The 24507-nt window shown below is 37.1% G+C and overlaps 1 protein-coding gene across 1 annotated transcript in view; it reads left to right on the top strand.

Annotated features, from left to right (window-relative positions):
- Positions 1 to 24507, top strand: part of EPRS1 (glutamyl-prolyl-tRNA synthetase 1) — a 64170-nt gene that overhangs the window by 1451 nt on the left and 38212 nt on the right. The window contains exons 2-13 of the mRNA XM_055581918.1: positions 2680 to 2764; positions 5980 to 6079; positions 6919 to 7075; positions 8395 to 8534; positions 9789 to 9883; positions 13466 to 13592; positions 14305 to 14497; positions 15963 to 16134; positions 17554 to 17787; positions 18681 to 18765; positions 19183 to 19242; positions 23933 to 24043. Of these exons, the coding sequence (XP_055437893.1) occupies positions 2680 to 2764; positions 5980 to 6079; positions 6919 to 7075; positions 8395 to 8534; positions 9789 to 9883; positions 13466 to 13592; positions 14305 to 14497; positions 15963 to 16134; positions 17554 to 17787; positions 18681 to 18765; positions 19183 to 19242; positions 23933 to 24043 (1559 nt within the window). The remainder of the gene's footprint in view (positions 1 to 2679; positions 2765 to 5979; positions 6080 to 6918; positions 7076 to 8394; positions 8535 to 9788; positions 9884 to 13465; positions 13593 to 14304; positions 14498 to 15962; positions 16135 to 17553; positions 17788 to 18680; positions 18766 to 19182; positions 19243 to 23932; positions 24044 to 24507) is intronic.

The following is a 24507-nucleotide window of genomic DNA, read 5'->3' as shown; positions in this document are numbered from 1 at the left end:
ATCAATGAAAACTGTAGGTCAAGTTCCTGACACACTGTAGATTTTTAATAAATAGCTAGTTTTAACTCATGTCACTTAGAAAACCACCATGAAGATGACAGACCTGTTTCCTTAGTAAATTATAAATTTGAGAACTGTATCTTCAGTATTCTGGAAGGAGGGTCTTAAAAATTTTTCTTGTCCTTATGAATTATAGACCAATTATAGGATATATAGTTCTATTTACTTTTCTTCCTCTTTTTTTTGTTTTTGATTTTATTGTTCCTAGTTGTTTAATTCGAGTACATTTTGCCTTTAATCAGTAACATTAGATGAAACATTTAGGAAAACATTGCATTGTGAGAATTTCTCTATTTTATATGCATTTACCATCTTTTTTTTTTTAATGTTAATATAATTTTAGACTTAAAAAAGTACAAGACTAGAACAAGGAACCTTTTTTTCCTCCAATGCCTTTGGAGAAAATACTGCAAATAATAATGCTTTGACACCCCAGAATACACCAAAGTACATTTCTCTCAAGTAAGAAAACTCTATATAACCTCACAAGACCATAAAAATCAGGAAATACTCATCGATACAATTCTCTCATCTAATGCGCAGATCCCATTCAGATTCCTACACTGATTATTCCTGTGTTGCCTCTGTAGCTCAAGGATCAGAATCTAGGGTCATGCTGTGTGCCTGCTTGTCACGTCTGCCCAGTTTCTTTCAATCTGGAATGGTTTTCTAGTCTTGCTTTCATAGGTTTGACCTCTGTGGAGATTACACTTACTTGAAGAATGTCAAGGCTGTTTCTCGTGGCTTCTCATGACTAGATTGAGGCTCCGTGTCTTTGGCAGAAGTAGCACAGAAATGATTCGTTGTTCTTCACTGCAGCCCATTGATTAGTGCCTGAGTTTTTTCCCATTACTGATGATCTAATCTTGAGTACTTAAGGTGGTTCTGACAGCTTTCCTCACTATAGAGTTTTCCCTTGTGCTGTCAACAAGCTTTTTGTGGGGAGATGCTCTGGGGCCATGTGTACATTCCACTCCGCATCAGACCATCACACACTGGTTCAGCATCCACTAGTGCTTCCTGCCCAACTTGATTATTAGTGAGATGATGCCGGATGGTGACCTTCCATTCGGCCACTCCTTCACGTATTACTTGGAATTTTGTGTGTGCGTGTCAGGTATCTTTTTATCATTTAAAAAAAATTATAGGAAAATATACTCAATAGGTTATACTCTGTGTTATTTTTCATTTTCAGGTTTTTTTTTCACATAGCAATTTTTTTTTAATAATTTCTTTTTATTATGTAACATTCAGTTCTTTTTCAGTTTCCCCTGGCTGTCTCAAATTATCTTTGTACAATTGGCTAGCTTTGCATCATTTTCTGTTCTTAAAATTAGGCAATTTTACTTTCAAAATTAGTTTTATTGAGTGTTTTTTGGTTTTTTTTTTGGTGAACATGCCTAAAGTTCACCAGTTTTAAGTTATAAATTGATTGACAAATATGTATAATGTGTAACCACCACAGTTACAAAGTAAAATATTTCCCTCACTTCAGAAAATTTGTCATAGAACTTCATTAACATTGTGTGTGTGCTAGTTGCTCAGTTATCTCCGACTCTGCGATCCCATGGACTATAGCCTGCCAGGCTCCTCTGTCCATGGGATTCTCCAGGCAAGAATGCTGGAGTGGGGTGTCATTCCCTCCTCCAGAGTTCATATAGGTTGGGTCATGTCAAATTATTTTGTGCATAGGATAACTTTTTGAGATTCATCTATCTTGTTGCTTGTAATAGTTCATTTAAAAAATCTGCTGTGTAGAATTCTTTGCTATGGATACTCTGAAACCTAGATTATTTACTTTAGTGGTTAAACTGGCCCTGTTTGCCAGTGGGAGCCCCTGCGAGCTGGCCAGTGGGTCCTTTTGGCATATCTCTTACCATCCTTTGAGTACTTCTTGGTTTCCAGCACAGTGAAATTTTCCAGGTTTGTTGTATACCTTCTTTAGCACAGCCCTGTCCCTAGTGGGCCATGGTATTTAGAAACCAGTATCTGGGTGCTAGTTTTCTGTCTTTGATAAATTAAGGACAAAGGATTAATGAATATTTAGTAAACTTTATGATATGCTGAGAGACATGACACTGTTCTTAAATTTGAGTTCTGGCCTGCGTTAGACCTGCATTCAGAGCCTGACAGTTACATATTTGCTCAAGGGCTTTGAGCTAGTTGTTTAACCCCTCCACACCTCAGTTTCCTTGTCTATAAAACAGAGATAAAGGTGCCTACCTCTTAAGGTTACTCCAAAGATTAAAAATGTTAATGAAGGTAAGGCGTGTAGCACAGTCCCTGCCACATAGTAACCTCTAATGCTTTCAACCACAGCTTTTATACAAGGTACTATTCTAATTTATTCTTTTCTCCTGAGGGAGGGAAAGGTTCATTTCCACGTCCCCAGCTGGACACTGAGCATTTTCAAAAGCAGTTGGATTATGCCAGGGAATGGTTTTTGGTTTGTTACTTCTCTAAGACCAGAAGGCCATACTTTGCAGACTACTGGGAAAAAATTTACTCCTCACAGTACTTAACATTGTTTTGTTGACTCATCCTTATTGCTTTATGATTCAGGTTTTAAATACTGCATTGTTTATAAAGAGAGAAGTCTTTTCATCTCATTATTTTTAGGAGCTTTGCTGGCAGTGGAACATGTGAAAGACAACGTCAGCATTTCTGTTGAAGAAGGGAAAGAGAATATTCTTCATGTATCTGAGTAAGTATCTTTGCTTTCAGTACTCAGCAGCATTTTTTAAATATTTAGAGTTAAATGTTGTATGCTTGTTTTACTTGCTGACTAGTAGAATATCCCTAAAAAGAAATATACTTTTCTTTCTTATTCAAAAAGAATTATATCCAACCAGCACAGCATTGTAAAGCAATTATTCTCCAATTAAATGAATGTAAAAAAAAATTAATATCCAGAGACTTATATTTGTCAGCAAAGTATCTGATCACATGTATAATCTGTCTAAAAGAAACTGGAAATGTACAGAAAGGTTTATGTACATGTGTTTTAATTCTTTTGTAATTCTGGTGGAAAATTGGAAGTTTAATAAAATTAATAATAAGGGGAAATAAATATGGTAAGTCCACAGCATAGAGTATTAGACACCTGTGAAAAAAGACTTATGAAGAATTTCTCATGTGGATATATTCAAATCTAATGTTAATAAAAAAGCAAGAAATAAATGTGAAAGTACATATCTCCAAAGGAAAAAACTGAAAAGTATACAACACCTTTAATAGTATTTCTGAGTTTTGGAGTTGTGGGGTGTTTTTTCCTTTTTACTTCTCTGTGTTTTCAATTTTTTCTATAATGAAGGTATACTGTATATTCTTTTTTTTTTTTTTAATATTGTATATTCTTGATTAAGATGGATTACTTCCATCTCAGGTATATGGAAGATGGCATGCCCTTGGATTTACCTCTTTCTTTAGGAACTCACTGAAAAAAATTGAAAAGGAAGGGAAATAATTCTCTTGTTTAGCAAAACTGAGGCATAGACACAACCAGGTTTTAGATTATTTTAAGGAATCTGCCAGATTGTGGAACTTGAACCAGGTTGAAAGCAGGCTTCAAGGGTATTCTCCAGCAGGGTGCAGATATGGAAATGGTTTAAATGGTCTGTAATAAACTGACAGAAAGACGTGTATTGGAGAAGGGGCGGCATACAGAAAACATTCACTCAAACACACCCTCCTCCTCCCCCAACCTCCTTCCTCCCATTGTAGTTACATCAGAACTTTGGTTAGATCACTTCGTAGTGTTTATACGATGAGGATCCTGTAAGTTGGAGTCACTGCTGAGCCACATATCATGGTTGCTTTTCGTGTACAATGTTTACTTTTTCGTGGAATGGTTGGTTGCTTTGTTCTGTTCTGAAACCTTTCTGATCCCTGTGTTTTCTGTGGGACTTCAGGAAGCTTGTGGGCATCTTCTCTTGGGATCCACTATTCAGAAATTTCATGATAATATGCTTTAGTGTGAGTCCATTTTTCATCTGTTCTACTGGGTGCTTGGCTGCTCCCTCTAATATGGAAACTTAGAAATCCTCTATGGGACTAGAAAATTTTTTCTTTGAAAACTTTCTATTTTCTGTTCTTTATGTGTATGTTGGGATTAGTCCTCTTATTTTCTTGAAGGATCACCTTCATTTTCCATTCCCCCCCCCCCATTTTTTTTTCACTTTCTGGAGCGGTCTTCAATGTTATTATCCCATTTTTCTATTGAGTTTTCCTTTTTGCTGTTGTATTTTTCATATCTGAGAGTTCTGTTACTTACTATCTAGGTAAAGTATCCTTTTCTTGTTTTATGATTACAAACATAATCATGTTTTTTCATTGCTCAGAGGAAATTTATGTATTCACTTTTAAACTTTTCTTTTCCTTGATTTGTTCACTTTACATCTGTGTGTTTATTTTGATCGCTATCTTTTGAGTTACAGGCTTTCTTTAAAGATTTGGTAACTCTTGATGGTTTTCTAAGATTTTGACTGGGAGTTTCAGACTCCCAAGTTCTGAACTCCAAGGTGGGCTTGTCATTTGTGAGCTTCACTCTGGGTAATCTGACCGAACAACTGTTCATTTGACGGAACTTCTGGTGTTAGTATCCTTGGTTCTTTTCCTCCTGGTTAGATTAGATTGTCCAGAGAAGACTTCCAGTGTCCTGTTTGGAAGGTGAGGACGGGCTGGGGCCAGCATATTTTGGAAGCTGAGGGTGGGAAGAATGCTGAGAATCTCAGCATCCGGTGTACGTTTATTCGTTTATTCTCTTGTTATCTCTGTCACCCAGTTGCCACCGTGCCACATTGCCCCCAAGTTGAGAGACCCTCTGTTTTCGTCTTTAGAGAATAAAGCACCAGTTTTTGCCAGGAGTGGGTAAGAGGAGTAGCCCAGCTGTAGAGAATAGGGGTTGGAGGTATCTGTATTTCTGGGTAAGTTTTAAGTAGACTTTTAACCAAGCCTCCTTATTTTAGTCTCTGGTTTTATTGATTTGTAAGTCTTTTGAGGATCCTGAAGTTTAGATTGGATTGGTTTTCAGCTTTGTCCATTGGCCAGTTAAAATTCAGTTTTTTCAGGCCTGTTAACTCCATCTGCTTTCTAGCTTCTGAAATTTTATTGCTGTTGTCTCTTCTCCCTCGTCTCTTTTTCCTTATGGGTTTGTTTCTGTGTCTTTTTAAACATTTTATGCAACAGTTTTGGTGAGGTTTGACCTGCCATGTTTACCTGGAATTTGATAAAACTAGCTTCTTTGTGACAGCATATCCTTGGCTTCATTGCCTTTATTTTAAATCACTTTATTCTTGATATCCCAATTATATTTTTATATTTCCACCACTGAATAGACATGTAGAAACTAATAGTGAGAAGGATCAGACATCATATAGAGGACTTCCCTGGTGGTACAATGGACAAGAATCTGCCTGCAAATGTAGGAGACTCGGGTTCAGTCTCTGGTCTGGGAAGATCCACATGCTGAGGAGCAGCTAAGCCCGTGCGCCACAACTGCTAAGCCTGCATGTGACAGCTGCTGAGCCTGCATGCCTGGAACCTGCGCTCTACAACAAGAGAAGCCGCCTCATTGAGAAGACTACCCCACAACCAAGAGTAGTCCCCGCAGCTAGAGAAAGTCCACGCACAGCAGCAAAGACCCAGTGTAACCAAAAATAGAATAAATGATTAATGGAAGAAAACCAACCGAACACCATATAGATAGTGAAGTCACTGAAGTGAATTATTGGATTTAGCTGAACATCTCAAAACAAATTAGTGTTTGATAGAATTTAGAACCAACTGAATCTATTTTTTTCATTATAGTAGAAAATACTTGCTATATATAAGATTTCTGTTTTTACATTTTTCACATGTCTCATGACTTACTGATTTGCTAGAGCCACAGTGATATTTTATCTCATGCTTATATTCCAGAAATGTGGTGTTCACGGACATAAACTCCATACTTCGCTACTTGGCTAGAATTGCCACGACAGCAGGGCTCTATGGCTCTAACTTGTTGGAACATACTGAGGTAAGGGAGGAACATTTCCTTGGGTGTGTTTTCGTTTGGTTTGGTTTAGGCTTTCGTTCTTTTAGACTATTACTCTATTTAAGGGTATAGGATAGTAACAGAATATTAATCATAGACCAGATTAGGAATTCTCATTTGACTTTATTTTCAGAAAGAAAGTCTTTGCTCCTTAGTTTCTACTTTCACACCCATACCAGCTGTCCTTTTGGGTCATTTAGTTCTGTCTTCCTCTTCCTGGAGTCCTAGAATTTCATAGCTGGATGTGACTGCATAGGTTATCTTATGCAGCTTTCTTACTTTACAAATGGGGCAGCAGGCCTTGAAAAGTTACATGGGCCCAGGGTCATACACATTTTCCTTTTTAAGTATATGCCTTATTTAATTAACTATAGCAATAGTAGATTATCTTTCGATATGGCACTTGAGATGCCTTTTTTTTCCTGTTGGCATTCAGCTCTAACTCTCCTGAATCTTATAAAATTCAAAACACGAAGAATACTTTCCAAGTATTTGCTTTTAAATTCTGCAAGTGGATAAATATGTTTGGCTGGGTACCATTTGTTGGGCTTGGTCAGGCTTGTTATTCCTTCCTGCTTCCAGTTCTCATATTTTCCTCTTTCTTCCCTGAAGTGCCTCTTCACACTCCTGGGGGAAAAAAGAGAAAACATAGGAAGATAGCCCAATATGTGTTTGAGTGCCAGTTTAGATGCCTCCAGACAATCACAGTCAAACCCACGTAATGGTAACTTCTTTGATTGAGATGAGATAGGCATGGCTCTCACTGAAGTTTGTTTGCTTGTTTGTTCAGGTCTAATCCTGGGATGCATTTCTTTTCACAGATTGATCACTGGTTGGAGTTCAGCGCCACAAAATTGTCTTCTTGTGATTTGTTTACTGCTGCAGTCAACGAGCTCAATCATTGTCTGTCTCTGAGAACATACTTAGTTGGAAACTCCTTGAGCTTAGCAGATTTATGTGTTTGGGCCACCCTAAAAGGTATCAGTAATTCTTGAAGAATTTCTGTTTAAATTATTTAATATTTTGCTGGGTCAGGAGTACACATATTTCTGTGTATGTGAACATCTATCTGTCTACCTGGTGGCAGTCACTGTGGATTTTCTGATGAAGGAGTGACCTCCCTGGCCACTTTCTTCCTAGCTAGTTGCAAGAATTCCTCATCCTCTGCTGTCCATGGAGGTTGGCCCTGTCTTGCTGCCCGCAGCTCCTTTCTTGCCTTTGGAACTGTCCTTGTTCCTCATCGTTTATGTCAGCATCTCTCCTGCCTCAGCCATTGCTTGACTCCAGTTGCTTTGTCTCTGGTTGCTCAGTATGTGGGTGAGGGGGGTGAGCTGGAATTGTCTCTCTGAGAGTTCACCTTTTCCATCCTCTATGAGTAGTTTGCAACAGATCAGAATATGGGATTGATTGAGAGATAGAAAGAGGGCTTGAATTTTGTTTATTTAAAAGGAAAAAAAAAAAAACCTGCAGATGCAGCAAATATGCTAGAACGTTTTATCATTCTTTAAAGAGTCAGAAACGACTGAGCGACTTCACTTTCACTTTTACTTTTCAAATTTGGGTTATATGAGGATTTTTTTTTTTTCAATATTCTCTTAAGTTTTTTTTTTGGCTGTGCCATGTGACTTGTGGGATCTCAGTTCCCGAACCAGGGATATTGAACCTGTGCCCTTGGCAGTGAATATGCAGACTGCTGGGTAACTCCCTCTCTGTACTTTTTTGGTGGCTTAAACTTTTCTCTGAATTAAACTGTTATAATAACAACCAACCTAAAATGAAGGACTTTTCTAGTTACAACTTTTCATCTATAGGTTTATGACATTTTTATCTTTGATTTTTGAATTAATACTCATAAATGGAAGGTAGTATCTTATGGAAGTAGCTTTGTGATGCTAACGAGTTGCATAAACTCCTTCAGTACCATTTTTGATTTTACATCTGAAGAAAAGAGCTACTTCTTGATCTTGATTTTTATTTTTTTTCTGTAGTTGATACACTTCAAGCTTTTCTTAATTATGGAATGTAACATTGCCCTAGTGTGTGTGTGGCGGTGGTGAAGGCAGGATTTAGGATTCACCTTAGTGAATTAAAATGAAAAAATATTTAATATTAATTTTTGTGAATTCTTAAAATATGCCAGGTATTAGAAATCATTGCCATGTATACCCAGATTTTAAAAATTTCATTATAGAAGCATAGCTTTAAGCCATCTCATTTACTTAAATTAACCATGACTGGAGCTTTGCTTTTGATTTTTCTGATATATTGAGTGCTTTTAAAATTATGTTTGCTAATAGGAAATGCTGCATGGCAGGAACAGTTGGGACAGAACAAAGCTCCAGTTCATGTAAAACGCTGGTTTGGCTTTCTTGAAGCCCAGCAGACCTTCCAGTCAGTAGGTACCAAGTGGAATGTTTCAGCAACCAAAGCAAAAGTGGTAAGCCTTTAAAACTTTTTTTTTATGCTGACATCTTGTCTGCCTGAGATCCTAAATCTGAGAAGAAAATTATGTTCATACCCCCCCCCAATCAATTAAAAAGGATCTTCTGGAAGAATGTGCAGTTGTTGAATCTTGCCTTGTCTTCACCTCCTTGACTATATTAAACCTTAATCTTCATAATTATATTTCTAGAAGATTGTGATCATCCAGTGTGTGTCCCTTAGGAAATCCAAAGTCCATGTTACTAAAATCTCACTATTTTATATAGCTCTACCATCTTTTCTTCCTCCCAGATCTTCTGTTCTCTGGTTTTTGAACCATTGTGACCACTGAGTCCTGGGCTTCTGTAGAGCCTTTTTGTTTATTTTGTAGGAAGATGTAACATAGAAAACAGTAGAAAAAGGGCCTCTTATCCAGCTAGAGTTGCTCTGGTTTGATCTATTTTACATACTACGCATGTGTAGTCCAGTTAATTTTTCAAGGTTTTCTGATGCTGTAAAATTTGAAAACTACTGCTTGCTTGTATAAAGACACTAGAGTCATCTCAGTTCTGCTGAAAATCCTCACTCTGCTTTCACCACTGTCCACCTCTAATTAGTCAACAAGTTCTGTTATTACTTCTCGTATCTAGAGATTGATTTTCTGTCTCCACTGCTGTCGATTTTTATTGACACCTCATTACCCCCTGTGTGTTTTAAGACCACAGGCTCATCACTGAACTTCTTTCTTTGGTCTCTTTTTTCTAGTTGAGCCTTTGCATTATCTCAGGTATCATTTTAGAAAATACAGATAAGTAGTTCCATACCTCTGAGGATTCCCCATTGCCTGAAACATAAAAGTCAGCATTATAAGGACCTTCACGTTTGGACTTAGTCGACTCCCTGGTGTCTTGCCTACCCACCCGACATGCGTTCCTAACATTGCACAGCTCTCCCCGCCTTTGAGTCTTACCTGTGCTATTTGTTACTCCTTCCCTTAGAATGACTTCCCTTGTACACTCTCCATCTGATACACTTCCACTTATTTTTTTGAGGTCCAGTTTAGTTTGTGCCTCCTATTAAGCATTTTCCAGATGACTTTAAATGCTGTTGGTTGACTTCAACTGATTTTTAGTCTTTAAGTGCAGGGACAATAATCTAGTCAATTTTTCCTCATAACCATACTTGGCGCATAGTTGGTACTGAGTATTCCGTGAATTTATTCTTAAACATTTAACCATGTAACTATTTTTGTTGTTGTTTTGCTTTTCAGGTTCCTGAGAAAAAGCAAGATGTTGGGAAATTTGTTGAGCTTCCAGGCGCTGAGATGGGGAAGGTTACAGTCAGATTTCCTCCAGAGGCTAGTGGGTAAGCAAATATAACTTACAATTGGATTCATTTAGTAGAAAAGCTTTAAGACAATTACCAAATATTTATAAATCAGTAGGTTAATATATAGAAGAGAATTAGTAAGATTTTAATTTCGGGAGTTAAAATTCTAAATATCTTAATGGTTGTTAAATTACTCATACTTAATTTCTAAAAATTTGTAGTTTTAGCTTATTAAATCAGTAGGAGAGATAGTATTTTAATTTCATTCCAGGCAGAATTTTAATTGTAAGTAGAAAAATACCCATTAATAGAAAGAGAAGTTTTATTTACATTTTGAGATTTTTGGGGGTGTCCTTTAATAAGGGTTTGTATTTGTACTCTTAGCATTCCTTTCTGTTAGTAGGCAAAACCCTTTTCACTCTTGGCAGTCATAGAAAATAATAATATATGACTAGCTGGTTAGGGCAAAGGGCTGTTCTGGCTGGAGTCACTGGTGTGGGTCTGCCTGGGTCCTTGCCTAGCACCCACTAAGACTGAAGGATGTCTGCCTTTGCACGTGTGTCAGCCTCTGTGAATCATGCTGGACAAGCTTTGTGAAAGAACATTGCCAGTGATGCTAATATAATAAAATGCCTTTTAATAAAGCAGTTGGGAATCTCCAGTGGCTCAGCTGGTGAAGAATCTGCCTGCAGTGCAGGAGACACGGGAAACTCGGGTTTGGCCCCTGGGTCAGGAAGATCCCCTGGAGAAGGAAATGACAACCCACTCCAGTATTCTTGCCTGGAAAACCCTGTGGACAGAGGAGCCTGGTAGGCTACAGTCCAAAGGGTTGCAAAGAGTCAGACACAACTGAGTGACTAAGCACACACACACAGCAGCACACACTCAAAGCAGTTAGCCTCAGAAACTTAGCCACTGAGAAAGCATTGTGCCATATTTTACAAATCAGATGGGGTTTTTTTCCCCCCACATTTTAATTTGAGATTTTGCATTCTATGACCTAATTCTTACCCATCTGTGCTAAATGCAGTATGTAGACAAAAGGAAGTGGCACATAAGGAAACAGTTCTGTTTTAGCTATTCTTCCTGTAGTTCCCCCCAAACTATTTCATACGTGTCATTAATAGCAAAACTAGTTTTACAGTTCCACAGTTTCTCTTTGCTGATTTAGGAGGTGAATAAAGGATAAGTCAGAAGGAGATGAAAGGCAATAATGGTTCTGGAAAATACACAGACTGGATCATTAAATGACTGACCAGTGGAGTCAGTCATAAATAGTCCTTATTTTACATTGTTTAATTCCCTCAGATGTCCTGGGTCCCTACCATCCAATATCCTGCCCTTGTGTTCTTGGTGTGAGGGGTCATGGTTGTCCCATTGGGTGGTGACTTGAGTGGTTTGATAAAAGTTAGTTTTTTAGCCATAGTTACGCTATTTGAACATTTGTACCTTTTGAATTTTTTAATATTTTCTGTCACTGTCACTTCTTGGAATCATGAGCTCTGTATTTTATTATTTACTGTATAAAATACATTTATTCTGAATTACATCAGCTTTAGAGTCCATATTCTTGGCTGAATACAGTTTGGGGGTTTGGAATATAAGTCAGTATTCAGGTTTAGAAACATTCAATATCTTGATTATATCCCCTTATACTGCAAAACAGATTGTCTTTAATTAGTTTTTTAATCTTTTTTTTTCCTATGTCATTCATGAAAGGCCAGAAGGCTTGAATTTTGCCTTTTATTTGTATTCCTAACTAACACACAGATAGATAGCACCTGTTATGTGCAGATACTTAGCAAACACTTTACACGTAGTAACTTATTTAATCGTATCAGCCCTGTGAGGAAGGCACTGTTGTTATCTCCAGTTTTACAAATGGTTTAAGAAACTGATTCATACAACATTTTAGCAGCTTGCTAAATCCAAACCTACGCTGTCTGACTCTAGCGTCCATATGACTAAAATTATATGCCTATGTCTGTTATGTGTGGGAAAAGCCCGATATAGCATCAGTACTCACTAAATGCAGCGTGGAGCTTATTTTCTTTAGCTCTCAGGTTGTCTGTTGAGCCAGTTAGTTGTCTTATGAATATTTCATAGTCCTGTTTGCTTTTTTTTGCGGGTTAGAATTGCACACATTTCAGATTCAGAAATAGTATCTTTAAGAAAATAGTTTGATTTCATTACTTCTCTTAAGATTGAATGTAAAGCACATTAACTGTCAATTAGTAGTTACTGATTATTAGTCTTTTTTTTTCTCTTCATAACATGTTATGGGGTGTAACACTTTCAGTGAAAACTGCACAAAGTAGTTCTGTTTCATTTTCAGAACTCACGTTCCTTTGTTTTGCTTTTAATAAACTTTAAATTTGGGAATAGTTTTAGATTTATAGAAATATTACAGAAATAGTTTAAAAAAAAAGTTCCCTTGTACCTGTACTCAATTTTCTCTAATGTTAACATCTTTCATTACCTTTGTCAAAATTAATGAACCAGTTTTGATATATTGTTAACCTAGACTCCATACTTTGTTGTATTTCATTAGTTTTTCCCTAATGTCCTTTTTCTCTTCTAGGGTCTTATCTGGGCTGCCACTTTTGGTGCTTTGTTTTATGCAGAAAGTTTTGAATAATCCTAAACACACTGCATTGTCTTTGTCTGCATTAACCTGTGCATATAAACCCTTCAACATTGAATCATTGATCTAGAATGCTGCATGAGTATCTTTAAAAATGATTGATTTTAGAAATGATATAAAGACATACAAGGGGTTGTACTTTTCCCTCCTCTCTTGAGATCAGAGGTGTGCATGAGATCATGTGACTTGGAATGGTGCAGTTGTGGCTGCTGTTATTGATGAAAAGTCTATTTCCAATAGTAGTGGTATAGAATGTTGCTATTGCCCACTTCACTGATAGAGGAGGAGGTTGATATGTGATATTATTAACCATGCCTCTAATTCATTTTATTCTATGTAATGGTCCACTGCCCATAGAATAGAATAGTGTCTTCATAGATTGTGACCTGTGGAATTTTGATACTGGATGAAACCTTCAAGATCATTTAGTTAAAATCTTTTTGTTTTGGATTCTGAGAAAACAGAAGCCTAGAAAAGTAAAGTGGCTTTCCTGAGGCTTCCTAATTCTCATGTGCTCTTTTATTTAATTATCACAGCAACAGTGGCATCTCAGAGGAGCCTCTGTCTTCTGCGTGGAGAGCGGGTGTCCAGTTTTCAATCGCATTGGGTCTTATTAAAGAGACATACCGCCGGGTAGCATAAGGAGTTTTCCTGTAACTAAATTACCTTTCATTCCTCAGTAAAAAAGGAAAATGGAGATTAGCCTTAAGGTTTAATGTTTGTAAATAACTTGCTCCTTTGTGATTTTTTTACATATGAAGTTGTTTCTTACAGTAATTTACTAAATGTTGTAGTTTTTTTTTTTTTCTTCCTCAGGGTCAGATTTTCTGTTACATTTCTTGTTAGCAACTAGCATAAGACTGGAGTACCAAGTAGAAGGGTTTTTGTTTAGTTCTCCTCTCCTGGAGAAGGTGAAGTTTAGGAATGTCGTTGAAGCCTGTTACCGCGTCTCCTTGTGACTGTTTCTGCTGCAGTTACCTGCACATTGGGCACGCGAAAGCTGCTCTCCTGAACCAGCACTACCAGGTCAGCTTTAAAGGGAAACTGATCATGAGATTCGACGACACAAATCCTGAAAAAGAAAAGGAGGATTTTGAGAAGGTAATTAAAGGTGTAGCGATGACCCTTTGTCACTAAAGTTAATTAAAATTAGAGGGTGACCTGATACCTTCATGGTGTGAAAATAAATCTTGTTCTCATAACTTTTTTTTTTTGCTCTTCTATTAAAATATACATTTGTCTGAGACTTAAACCAAGAATTACTCAGTTCCCGTATGAAAAAACTTCAATTTATCTTTTTTTTCTTCAACTATTATAAAGTTTATTTAAGTGCTACATTTTCTTATAAGTATCAGTTTCTTATATGAATTGGTTCCTAGAGTCAGATTTCCTTTTTGTTATATAATTTTGTAAATGAAGCGAACACTAAGTAGGTATTGGAAAATGTGATGGTTTCCTAGCCTCTTATATCATCTATTTAGAAGCACTGTATTTATATTCAAAGAGAGGACGAATAATTGTCAGCGTTGCCAATAATAATCAGCTTTTCCAGAATAAATGGAAAGCACCATACGATCAGCTTTCTCAGCTGAAAACTTGGAGGCTAGTATAAAATTTCTCTCTCCCTCTCTCTCTCTTATTTTTTTTCCTTTTTCTTTTCTGGTCTAATATCATACAACTTCCACAACCATTTTAAGGCTCTGTAAGACTGATGGTGTATTATTACGTTTGTCCAAATGCAGTATCAAGGATTGAAAATACACAAGAAAACAACAAAAGATAAACTGATGATGATTTTGAATTCTTACTGCAGGTTATATTGGAGGATGTTGCAATGTTGCATATCAAACCAGATCAATTTACTTACACCTCGGATCATTTTGAAACTATAATGAAATATGCAGAGAAGCTAATTCAGGAAGGAAAGGCTTATGTCGATGATACTCCTGCTGAGCAGATGAAAGCGGAGCGTGAGCAGAGAATAGAATCCAAACATAGAGAAAACTGTAAGGCACATTTAGTGTTCTGTATTTTAATTGATATTCTTCCTGTATTCTGCTTCAGTAGAAAATTTCTTTTTCTATTGAAAGATGTTGGTTTGAAACACATTTGGGAATATGTTTCATACATTAATTCATCTCTTAGAAATCTTTTCCCTTTCTCTGCCATCTTTACATTATTACTTATCAGCATCACAAGTGCATGTGAAGTGTGTGTGGTCTCAGCGTCTCACTTGTTACCTGTAGTCTTTTTTTTTTTTGTAGTCTTTTGCATTGCTGTTCAGCTCATGTGAATGATTTCTTCTGCAACTTTTTGTGATTCTCTCAATTTAAATATTTAGCCTTTCTAGTTAGAATGTTTGATGGTAATGTTAGCCATACCCAAATCTTCCTGTCAGCCTGTAAGTGTGAAGATTCTATGTAAGCCTCATGCTACCCTGTGCCTGAAATACCACTTGACAAAAAAAGTATGTCTTTGATATTACTTATCCCTGAGCTTCTGAGTCTGGTTATTTTTATTCTGTAATTATGTTGCAGAACATCTTGAGTGTCACATTTAGGAAGTATAGTAGTAAATTCAAATTGTTACGGCAGTCTGTCTTTCTGTCCCACCTCCCCATTTTACAGTTTCTTTACATTTTCAAAAATAATTAACAGCTGGACTTTAGACCTAACTTGATTCTTTGAGAGTTGATAGTGTGTCCCTTGTATCTTCAGTAGTTTCCGCAGAAGGATCACTGTTTAACAGTTCTTTCTTACTCATACGAGGCATATGAGTCCTAATATAGATAAGACTTACATAGTCAGTGGGGATATATAGAGATTTCCCACCCCACTCCCCGCCCCGGGATAAACTTCTGTCACTCTCTGTTTTCTGTCAACTCTCATTTTTTTTTTTTTTTTGGAATCTAAGAGTAGCCTGTTTTCCAGTGGAATGTCCAAAGGTGCTTTTGGGGAGCCCACTAGCTCAAGCTCTCAGCCCAAATTGTTTTCTTTGGATGGACATGGGCTGCAGCACCAACACCTGGGCTGGGTCAGACCAGCGTGTCCTCTGGGCATGAGGTGGCAAAGGAACAGAATGCTTCTGCTTCAGACACCCAGTGTTCAACTTGAGGAGGCCTGGCCAGTTGTGCCATGATGGGAACGTGGGAAAACTGGATAAGAGAAACCTTCAGGCCTCAGACATCCACTCTTACCCTTCACTAGTACTATATTAGTGGAATATATTGACTTCTAAAATAGAGCATATTCAAATGTTTTGTGGGACTTCTTTATTAAAAAAAAACAAACACATTTTCACTTGGTATCAGATACTGGAACCATTAAGTGCTTTTCAGCTGGTGGAGTGTGCTTATAAATATAAAATCAGAATGGAAAATTTTGTATCAAATTAGAAGACTGTTAAAATAATGTTTTCAACCAGATTAGCAATGCTGACTAGGTAAACTGTAGTATAACTTTCATGTTATAGCTGTGGAGAAGAATCTGCAAATGTGGGAAGAAATGAAAAAAGGAAGCCAGTTTGGTCAGTCCTGTTGTTTGCGAGCAAAAATTGACATGAGTAGTAACAACGGGTGCATGAGGGACCCGACACTTTATCGCTGCAAGATTCAACCCCACCCGAGAACTGGAAATAAATACAAGTAGGTGTATTGCTTTCATTACGCTCAGTAGCTTCCTGTGCTTTTGCTTTGAGGCTTTCTGTAAACATGGGATGGGGAGTTACTGCAGAGTAGTCAAGAGATCTGGATCTTTGTTCTTCATGGATTAAATGACTAGTAAAGCAGGTAGCCTAGCCTCTTGGGATGTCACTCACCTGTCAATTAAGGTTATACTAGGTTATTTTTAGGATGGTTTCCATCTATAAAGTTTCTCAAGTCTGCCGAAAGTTGCTTTTTATGTATTGATTAGGAATACCATGGTGTGTATTTTTAGATGAAGATACTTCTTTTCCTGTTTTAAACTTTGATTCTGCTAGGCGTAAGTTGATTCATAAATGTGATAGAATTGAAAATTTAAAGAAATATGAACATTATAAAAAAATATCATGTGTTTTTTCTACTTTCGGTTGATTTTCTGTGTGGGTTTTCAGGTTAACAGATTTTTTTTTTCCTTTAAATGCCCCTCACTCTGCCATTAATTTATATAATAATCATAGAATATATTTTCTCATGCTTTGAAGAAGCCTACTGCTTACAAATAGTGAATTGTAACTCTTGAAGAGATTGGTGACTGTAAATGATTACCTGGTTTGCTAATGTGACTTTCTTTAAACTTGGGGGTGCAAATGTGTATGTGGACAAACACTTCATGTATATGTGTGTGTGTGTGTGTGTTTATATGTCCTTCATTTTTAACAGGGTATTTACTCCTTGTTTTACTAAACAAATGCTCTGAATACATTTGGAAAAGTATATTTAGATGTACATTTTTAGTATCAAATAATCTCAAGCCATAGTGTAGTAGCATCTTAATGAAATTCTATCTTAAAAATTAGAAGGTATAATGCAGTGAGATAAAAAATTCAAATGAAAATGGATGTGTTGTATACATTTTTTAAGACAGAAATTGTTTTTACAACTGTTCCATCTTAAATGGAATTACCTACTAATTTTCTTCTCTTTTACTTTGTCAGAGAAGGAAAAACACTGTTCTTGAATGCATTTAATTGTGAAGGTATTAAACCTAGAGATTTACTTGTGTGGAATTTATTTAAGATACTGAAAAACTCAGTTTCCTCAAAATTATTATTACTTTCCTTCCATGGTATACATTGGCTATTACAGAAATATGATTATAGAATTCACTGCACCAATATCCAGTTGTTTTATAAATTGCAAATTAGCCTTTTTGTTTGTTTGTTTGAATGTTGAGTAACTGATTCATTGTCCTCAAAGTCTGATAAAAAGTTTTGATGTACTTTGAGTATTATGACTCATAATACCTGTTGTTTTAAGAAACTCTTATTTTGTAAAGAATTATGTTTTAGTATTGGTGCTTATAATGTCTAAGATGAAAAGGGTGAAATTCTTTACTGATTTTCAGAAATACTCTTTTTCTAGTGTTTATCCGACGTATGATTTTGCCTGCCCCATAGTTGACAGCATTGAAGGTGTTACACACGCCCTGAGAACAACAGAATACCATGACAGAGATGAGCAGTTTTACTGGATTATTGAAGCTTTAGGCATAAGAAAACCATTTATTTGGGAATACAGTCGGCTGAATCTCAACAACACAGTGCTGTCCAAAAGAAAACTCACGTGGTTTGTCAATGAAGGACTAGTAGATGGATGGTATGTCTGCTGATATCTAGAATTGGGAGGAAGTAAGGACATGGTGTGTTACCAATTTTAAACTGCTTGGAGGTTTGGGGAGGATAAATGGGAGGGGTTGAAATGGGTATGCCTGTTGGGTTTCTGGTCCTTCTCTTTCTTTTATCCAGTTTCTCAGGTATTCCCTTTTGTTTTAATGCTGCAAACATGGAGTACCCATGTTTGGGACTAGAAAAAGTTTGAAAAATCTCTGAATGAAATCTGTTCAGTTGAGTCACCATACTTACAAGCCTAAGAATATTTTTTTAACCTGAATTAACTAGAATGTGTATATTTTTATTAGCATCATGTAATAGTGACACATATTAAGTATGTATTGAATAATGTGTAATTTTAGATAATTACTCTGGAGCAGAATTTGATAAAGGGCAAGTTTATCTTGGGCCCCATACAAAGGGTGTTATTGCAAACTTACTGAAAATTGCAAATCTCTACAGAATATTAATTAACCAACATATATGTTTTTTACAACCCAGAAGACTTTATAAAGTGCATTTGGACGTGAATGCCAGAATAACCGTCTCTTATCTGTGTCTCACGGTCATATGTAGAATAGAGACCTTGGATGTTTGTTAAATGAAAAGCAAATGAGGATGTTGTAATGCTTGGGTTTTCTGTATTTGAAGATGTCACCTATGTGTCCTTTTTCAAATGTGGTTTTACTGTTTGCAGTAGTACATTTATTTTACTTAGTAATAATTGACTAGTAATTAGTATTCTGCCTAATTATTGTAACCAGCTCTTAGTTCAGATATTTAACAAACTGAATGTAATATTCAGAAAGGTATTTTATACTCTCTGCACCTACATGTTAAAAACATCTCCTAGGCTCTTAAAACTTCCCTATTTCCCAGGGATGACCCACGGTTTCCTACAGTTCGTGGTGTGCTGAGAAGAGGGATGACGGTTGAAGGACTAAAACAGTTTATTGCTGCTCAGGTGAGTTATGGTTTCTTTTCCAGCTTCTCAGTTTGGATTTTCAAAAGGATTTAATATCCTTTTGGTCTTTATTCCTGTTGTTCTTTCTATTCCTTGCTTGTTCCTTACAATGCAAGAGCAGAGTGTTTTTGAAAAAAATAAAATAAACACCAATAATAGTGGAAAATTGAGAATGTCCTAAATTCCTATGCTAGGGTTGGACAGAGGCAGCTGTGGTGTTTCTCCCCAGTGAAGTATATGACTGTTGACGCTTAACTGTTGAGGGTAACCAGACTGGTTTGTACACACTTATGTTTTATATTCCAGTGGAAGTAAACTTGTAATTATTGATTGGGTTTATTTTCTAGCTGGCTTAACGTAAAATATTCTAGTTAATACTTCTTGCCCTTCAAGCCATTTTTTAAATTGTTTTTCTAGGGTTCTTCACGTTCGGTTGTGAACATGGAATGGGACAAAATTTGGGCATTTAACAAAAAGGTACATATGTTTTGACTTTTGGTCCTCTTTTCTCTTGTCTAACTGCTAAATAATAGAATACGTGTAGAATTCATTAGTGTGCTCATAGTAGTGAAAACTTTGTGAAGAATATTGTAATTTTGCAGATTTTCAGGAAAATGGAATGTTTTACTTTTTTAAACATGTAACGTGCATTAAGCTTATAAACTATACCAAACAAGTAACAATGATCAAAACAAACAAACTTGGGAGTATTAGGGAATGGTAACAGCTTTTTCCTTGAATCTTTTTTGAACACTTTGCATTTCATTTTTCTGCTTTCAAGCTGCGAGCTCTCTGTAAGAAGGTATTACTTAATGCTTTTATTTGCCTTACTTATTTAGCACATAGCTTTTAGCATATTACATGTTATAACTTGAGATGTTATACAGCTTTGAAGCACAATCACATTTATATAAGGGACTTGCTTATACAAACCCACTGAAAATGCATTATTCCTAGTTTAAAAAAACATGTCCTCTTGTTTTCTTAGTGGCAAAGGGAAGACTTGGCTAACTCCATTCACCTGTTCCCTTGTGTACTTAGAGGACATAGTCTTAAAGTTACATGTTTCGTTGAATAATATCAAAGGTTTGTTAATTATAATTCCTGTGTATTATTGAATCTAGCTTTAAGAAGAAAACTGTCTTGAATAAAAGTCAAATGAGGAATACTGCATATTGACCTTGTTAATTGGAAGCAGATGCTTAGACACTATAATAAGGCAAATCATTAAAGTGCCATGTTTTAAATTATGGTTTCTGTGATTGTGTTCTGTAAATTCTTTTTTTTTTGTATTGCTGCTTGATTGTGCTGATGCCTTGCTTCAAAAAATAGATGCTTGTCTCGCATGTGTCTTGAATTTATTTTCTTTAGTCTTTTGTGTTTAGTCAGTTTTTGGATACATAAGGGAATTATTAATTGGTTCTCTCTGTTGCTGCAGTTACTAATAAATACAATCAAAATTAACAGGCAAAGTTAACATTGGCATTTGTTACATTAATAACCCATGTACACGTGGGTTCAAATATGAGAAATACATTTCACTACAGGCCAATAATTCTGTAGGGTCTGTTAAGTGAACACCATATTCCCCTATCTTTCCTTCCATTTTCTTTCCTTAGATAAATCACATTCAGCTCTTTCAGACAATTTTTTTGGTCTTAATTGCCTGTATCTCTAAATGATGTATGTGTTGCTACTTCTTGATTTTTGTTTGTTTGTTTGTTTTAGGCATCATCACAATGGAAGATGAGAATTTAGGTGGTCTGCTTTTTCTCATAACTTGTTGGCTTTCTTGTGGCTAATTGTTTCATTTTGTTTCCCTCATTTATTTCATTTTCTCATTCTGTCTTGGACTCTCCACAAGCTGTCTAAATTTTCTACCAGAATGTTCACAAGCCTCAGGTATTTTTTCACTCTGGAGACTTCTCTGCCAGGGCCTTCGGGGCTGCGCATATCTGATCCAGATGAGAGAACTGCTAACTTCTGAAGCCCCGCCGTCTTCACAGGTCATTCTTCCTCCTCATCCTGGAAATTCCCTGTGCTTTTGTTCTGAGCTGGGCCATCTGGTTCATGGGTCTTCCTTTTCTTTTTCTTGCCCTTTTGCCTTGCTGTACTGTATCCTCTGTAGCTCCCTGGGAAGGGGAGCATGGGATGAAGATTGTTGAGACGGTGTACAGGAACAGCTTCTTCACTTTGAAATTTCACTGTGATGTGCCTTGGGCTGGGTCTGTTTTCATTCCAATGCATTGGAAGAACATGTGGCTTCCAGACTGAAAACTCATTCCTTCAGTTCTGGGAAATTTTCTTGAAGTCTGTTTTTTGTTTTTTTTTTCTCTACTGTTTTGTCTGTCTTCTCTCTGAAATGTTTCTTGAGCACATGTTGGGCCTCTTGGACTATTTCTCTAGTTTCTTTTCTCTCTTATTTTCCATCTCATCTTTTGGCTCTCCTTTCTGGTAGATGTACTCAGCCCTGTCTTATCAGCTTCTGTTGAGGTTTTCATTCATGCTCTGTTATTTCCAAGATTTCTCTTTTGTGCTCTGAATTTTCAGAATAACTTCCTGTTCTATTTCATGGTTGTAATATTATCAAATGGCATTTTTTTCCCCATGTAACATCTCTTTCCTCCAGGTTGTTTATTTTGGTTTTTCTTTGATAATAAAGGCATTTCTCAGATACCTGGCTCGTGAGCCTTGGTTATCTGCTCATCTTTAACACATTGACTGAGAGAGGGTTAAAGAAGACTAGGCTTGTCAGCTGTACCCCTCTGTAAGGTAGTCTGGTGGGGCCAATGAGTTGAATAGCCTCCATTCAGTAACTTTCTATCTTATCTCTTAGACTAGGCAGTTTTTCCAGAAGAATTTCTTTAAGCTGCCAGAACTGTGAAGGCCTGACTGCCAGGGTTTTGGAGCTGACCAGGGGAAGACTCGAGCCTTGATACCTAATATCACACCTTTTCTTAAAACCCTGGTCTTAGTACAGAACCCTCACCTTCAGAGGAAGAGACTCTGGACTCTTTGGAGTAATTTGAAACCACTGATCCAAAGATTTTGAGAATTGTGTACAATTTTAGACTGAAAAAACTTAAGTTTTTTTTATTTTTGGCCATGCTGTGTGACATACAGGATCTTAGTCTCTCACCCAGGGATGGAACCTCTATGCCCTGCATTGGGAGCATAGACTCCAGCATAACCATTGGGCTGCCAGGGAACTCCCAAGACTTTAAAATCTTCTAGTCAAGAATTCTCAAACTTGTCTGATCCTAACTATCCTGTGGAATGCTTGTTTAAAAACAGATTTCTAGACTTTATTTCAGATCATTAGAATCATAGTCCTTCAGGGTTAAGCCGCCTAAAAATCTGTGCCAGCAGGCTTCCTTGGTTGCTCAGTGGTAAAGAATCTGCCTGCTGATGCAGGAAACACGGGTTTGATCCCTGGTCTGGGAAGATCCCACACGTGTGGAGCAGCCAAGCTCCTGCGCCACAACTATTGAGGCCTTGTTCTAGAGGCTGAGATCCGCAGCCACTGAAGCCTGCGCGCCCCGGAGCCCGTGCCAACAAGAAGAGAGGCCACTACAGTGAGAAGCCCATGCCCACAGCTGGAGAGCAGCCCCCCTTTGCTGCAAGCAGAGAGAAAGCCTGTGCGGCAACGAAGACCCGGCACAGCCAGTAAATAAATAAATAAAATTTTACAAATTCTGTGCCAGCTGGTGCCCTAAGTGATCATTGTTATTCAAGTGTGAGAAGCTGTCTTCTGCTCTCTTTGTCAGTTTGAGGGAACTGAACTGCACTGAACTGAAGTAAGTTTCTCAAGTTGGGTCAGCTAGATTTAACATCTTTAAAAGGAGAAATTGTATCTTACTGGCATAAATAACTAAACTGAGTAGTCACAAATTAAATTTGTGATCATTCTAACTCAGTAGACGCTGCAGGAAGGAACCCCTTAACCAACAAGGATGACTTGAAAACCTCAGGGAAGGACAGAATGAAACAGTTTAGAAGGAGGCTGATGCTGATTTAGTACTGGCATGAAATGTTAATATAAGCAGGTAAGGAGTAGCAATCAAGGTGAAGTTAGATGGCTTTTCAAACTTTTCTTTCTGACCCTCTGCACATGGTTTCTTCAATAAGTATATCAGAGTTTTACAGAGAAGCAGAAAAATGCTCTCAAAGCAATCAACAATAGCACAATACCAGCCAAACAATAGCAATAACAACAAACCCAATATAAACCCAAACAAACAGAACCAGGTTTAATTAGCCATACCACTATTTCCTGCGTCCTTCTAATGGGAAAAAATTGACTTTTATTACTTGAGTTATCTATTTGACTTGTCAGGTGCTTCTGTCTACATTTTTCTTGCAAATGCTTTATCTAAATACTGCTGTTGTGATTGGTCATCATGGATAGTTTTAAATTGAATAGAGAAGTGAGAAAAATACACCAGATCCAGAAGGGGATGCTGCTCCTGTTTTGGTGGTAGAGGAAGTTAGAATGTAATGGTTACCACCATTATTCATTTCACCTGTAAATACGTATCCATTTCGTGTAAGTTCCAGGCCCTTGCTAGGTACTGGGAACACAGTGGTCCCTATATATATGTGTGTGTGTGTATATATATATATATATATATATAGCATGCAGACCAGGAGAAATATCACGTTTACTTTTAATCTATATAATTGCCTTATTATAGTGACCTAATGCTATTTGCTTTTGATGGTGATGTGTCACCTAACACTGCTTATAGAAAATATCTCTATTCCTTCACAACAGTCTTCTCTAACAATACAAAATGGAGTATCACATTTACCTGTAGGATTGCTATATCACCCCACAGGATAATTTTGCTTTCAAATACCAGAGTTAAAAAATTATTTTCAGAATATTTCTTCTCATATTATGCTTTAACTATTGGTTTCTTTTCACTTGTCGGTAGTTTTTCTTGGAGAGGAGCTCTAAATTCTTCAGGTAGTCTTTGCTTATGATTATTGTTTTTTTCCCTACTTGACTGCTTAAACATTAGATAACAGTTAGCAGGTAAACCAAAAATTAGTAAATGCAGTAACAAAGAATACCAGTTAGTAGTCCTGTGCTATTACTTATTTTATTGATGAAGTTTTTAAAAAATGTGTGGCTTGTTTTAACACAAGGATGCCTTTGTTGCAGGTTATTGACCCAGTGGCTCCACGATACGTTGCATTACTGAAGAAAGAGGTGGTCCCAGTGAACATTCCCGAGGCCCAGGAGGAGATGAAGGAAGTTGCCAAACACCCGAAGGTCTCCGTCCAGTTTCACCAGTGATGTCCTATCTGTTAAAAAAGGCGCAGGATAATCATGGGGAAAGTGTGCTGAGGTGGCAATAGCGTGACTTGGGGATAATTTCTATCCAGCATCATTTGTCAGGATTTCACACTAATTTTTAAGTTTTCTTTAAATTTTTTATACAATTTTTAAAGGTTGCTTTCTGTTTATGGGCTTCCTTGGTGTCTCAGATGGTAAAAAAAATCTGCCTGCAAGGCAGGAGACCTGAGTTCGATCTTTGGGTTGGGACGATCCCCTGGAGAAGGGAATGGCTACCCACTCCAGCATTCTTGCCTGGAGAATCCCCATGGACAGAGGAGCCTGGTGGGCTACAGTCCATAGGGTCGCAAAGAGTCGGACACGACTGAGTGACTGGCACTTTTTTGTTTACAGTTACTGCAGGATGGCTGTATTCCCCTGTTGTGCATCCTTGAGCCTCT

This window comes from Bubalus kerabau, chromosome 5, assembly GCF_029407905.1.
Source record: "Bubalus kerabau isolate K-KA32 ecotype Philippines breed swamp buffalo chromosome 5, PCC_UOA_SB_1v2, whole genome shotgun sequence".
Classification (NCBI taxonomy): domain Eukaryota; kingdom Metazoa; phylum Chordata; class Mammalia; order Artiodactyla; family Bovidae; genus Bubalus; species Bubalus kerabau.
Note: the sequence above shows the minus strand (reverse complement) of the source record. Positions and strands in the feature narration are given on the sequence as shown.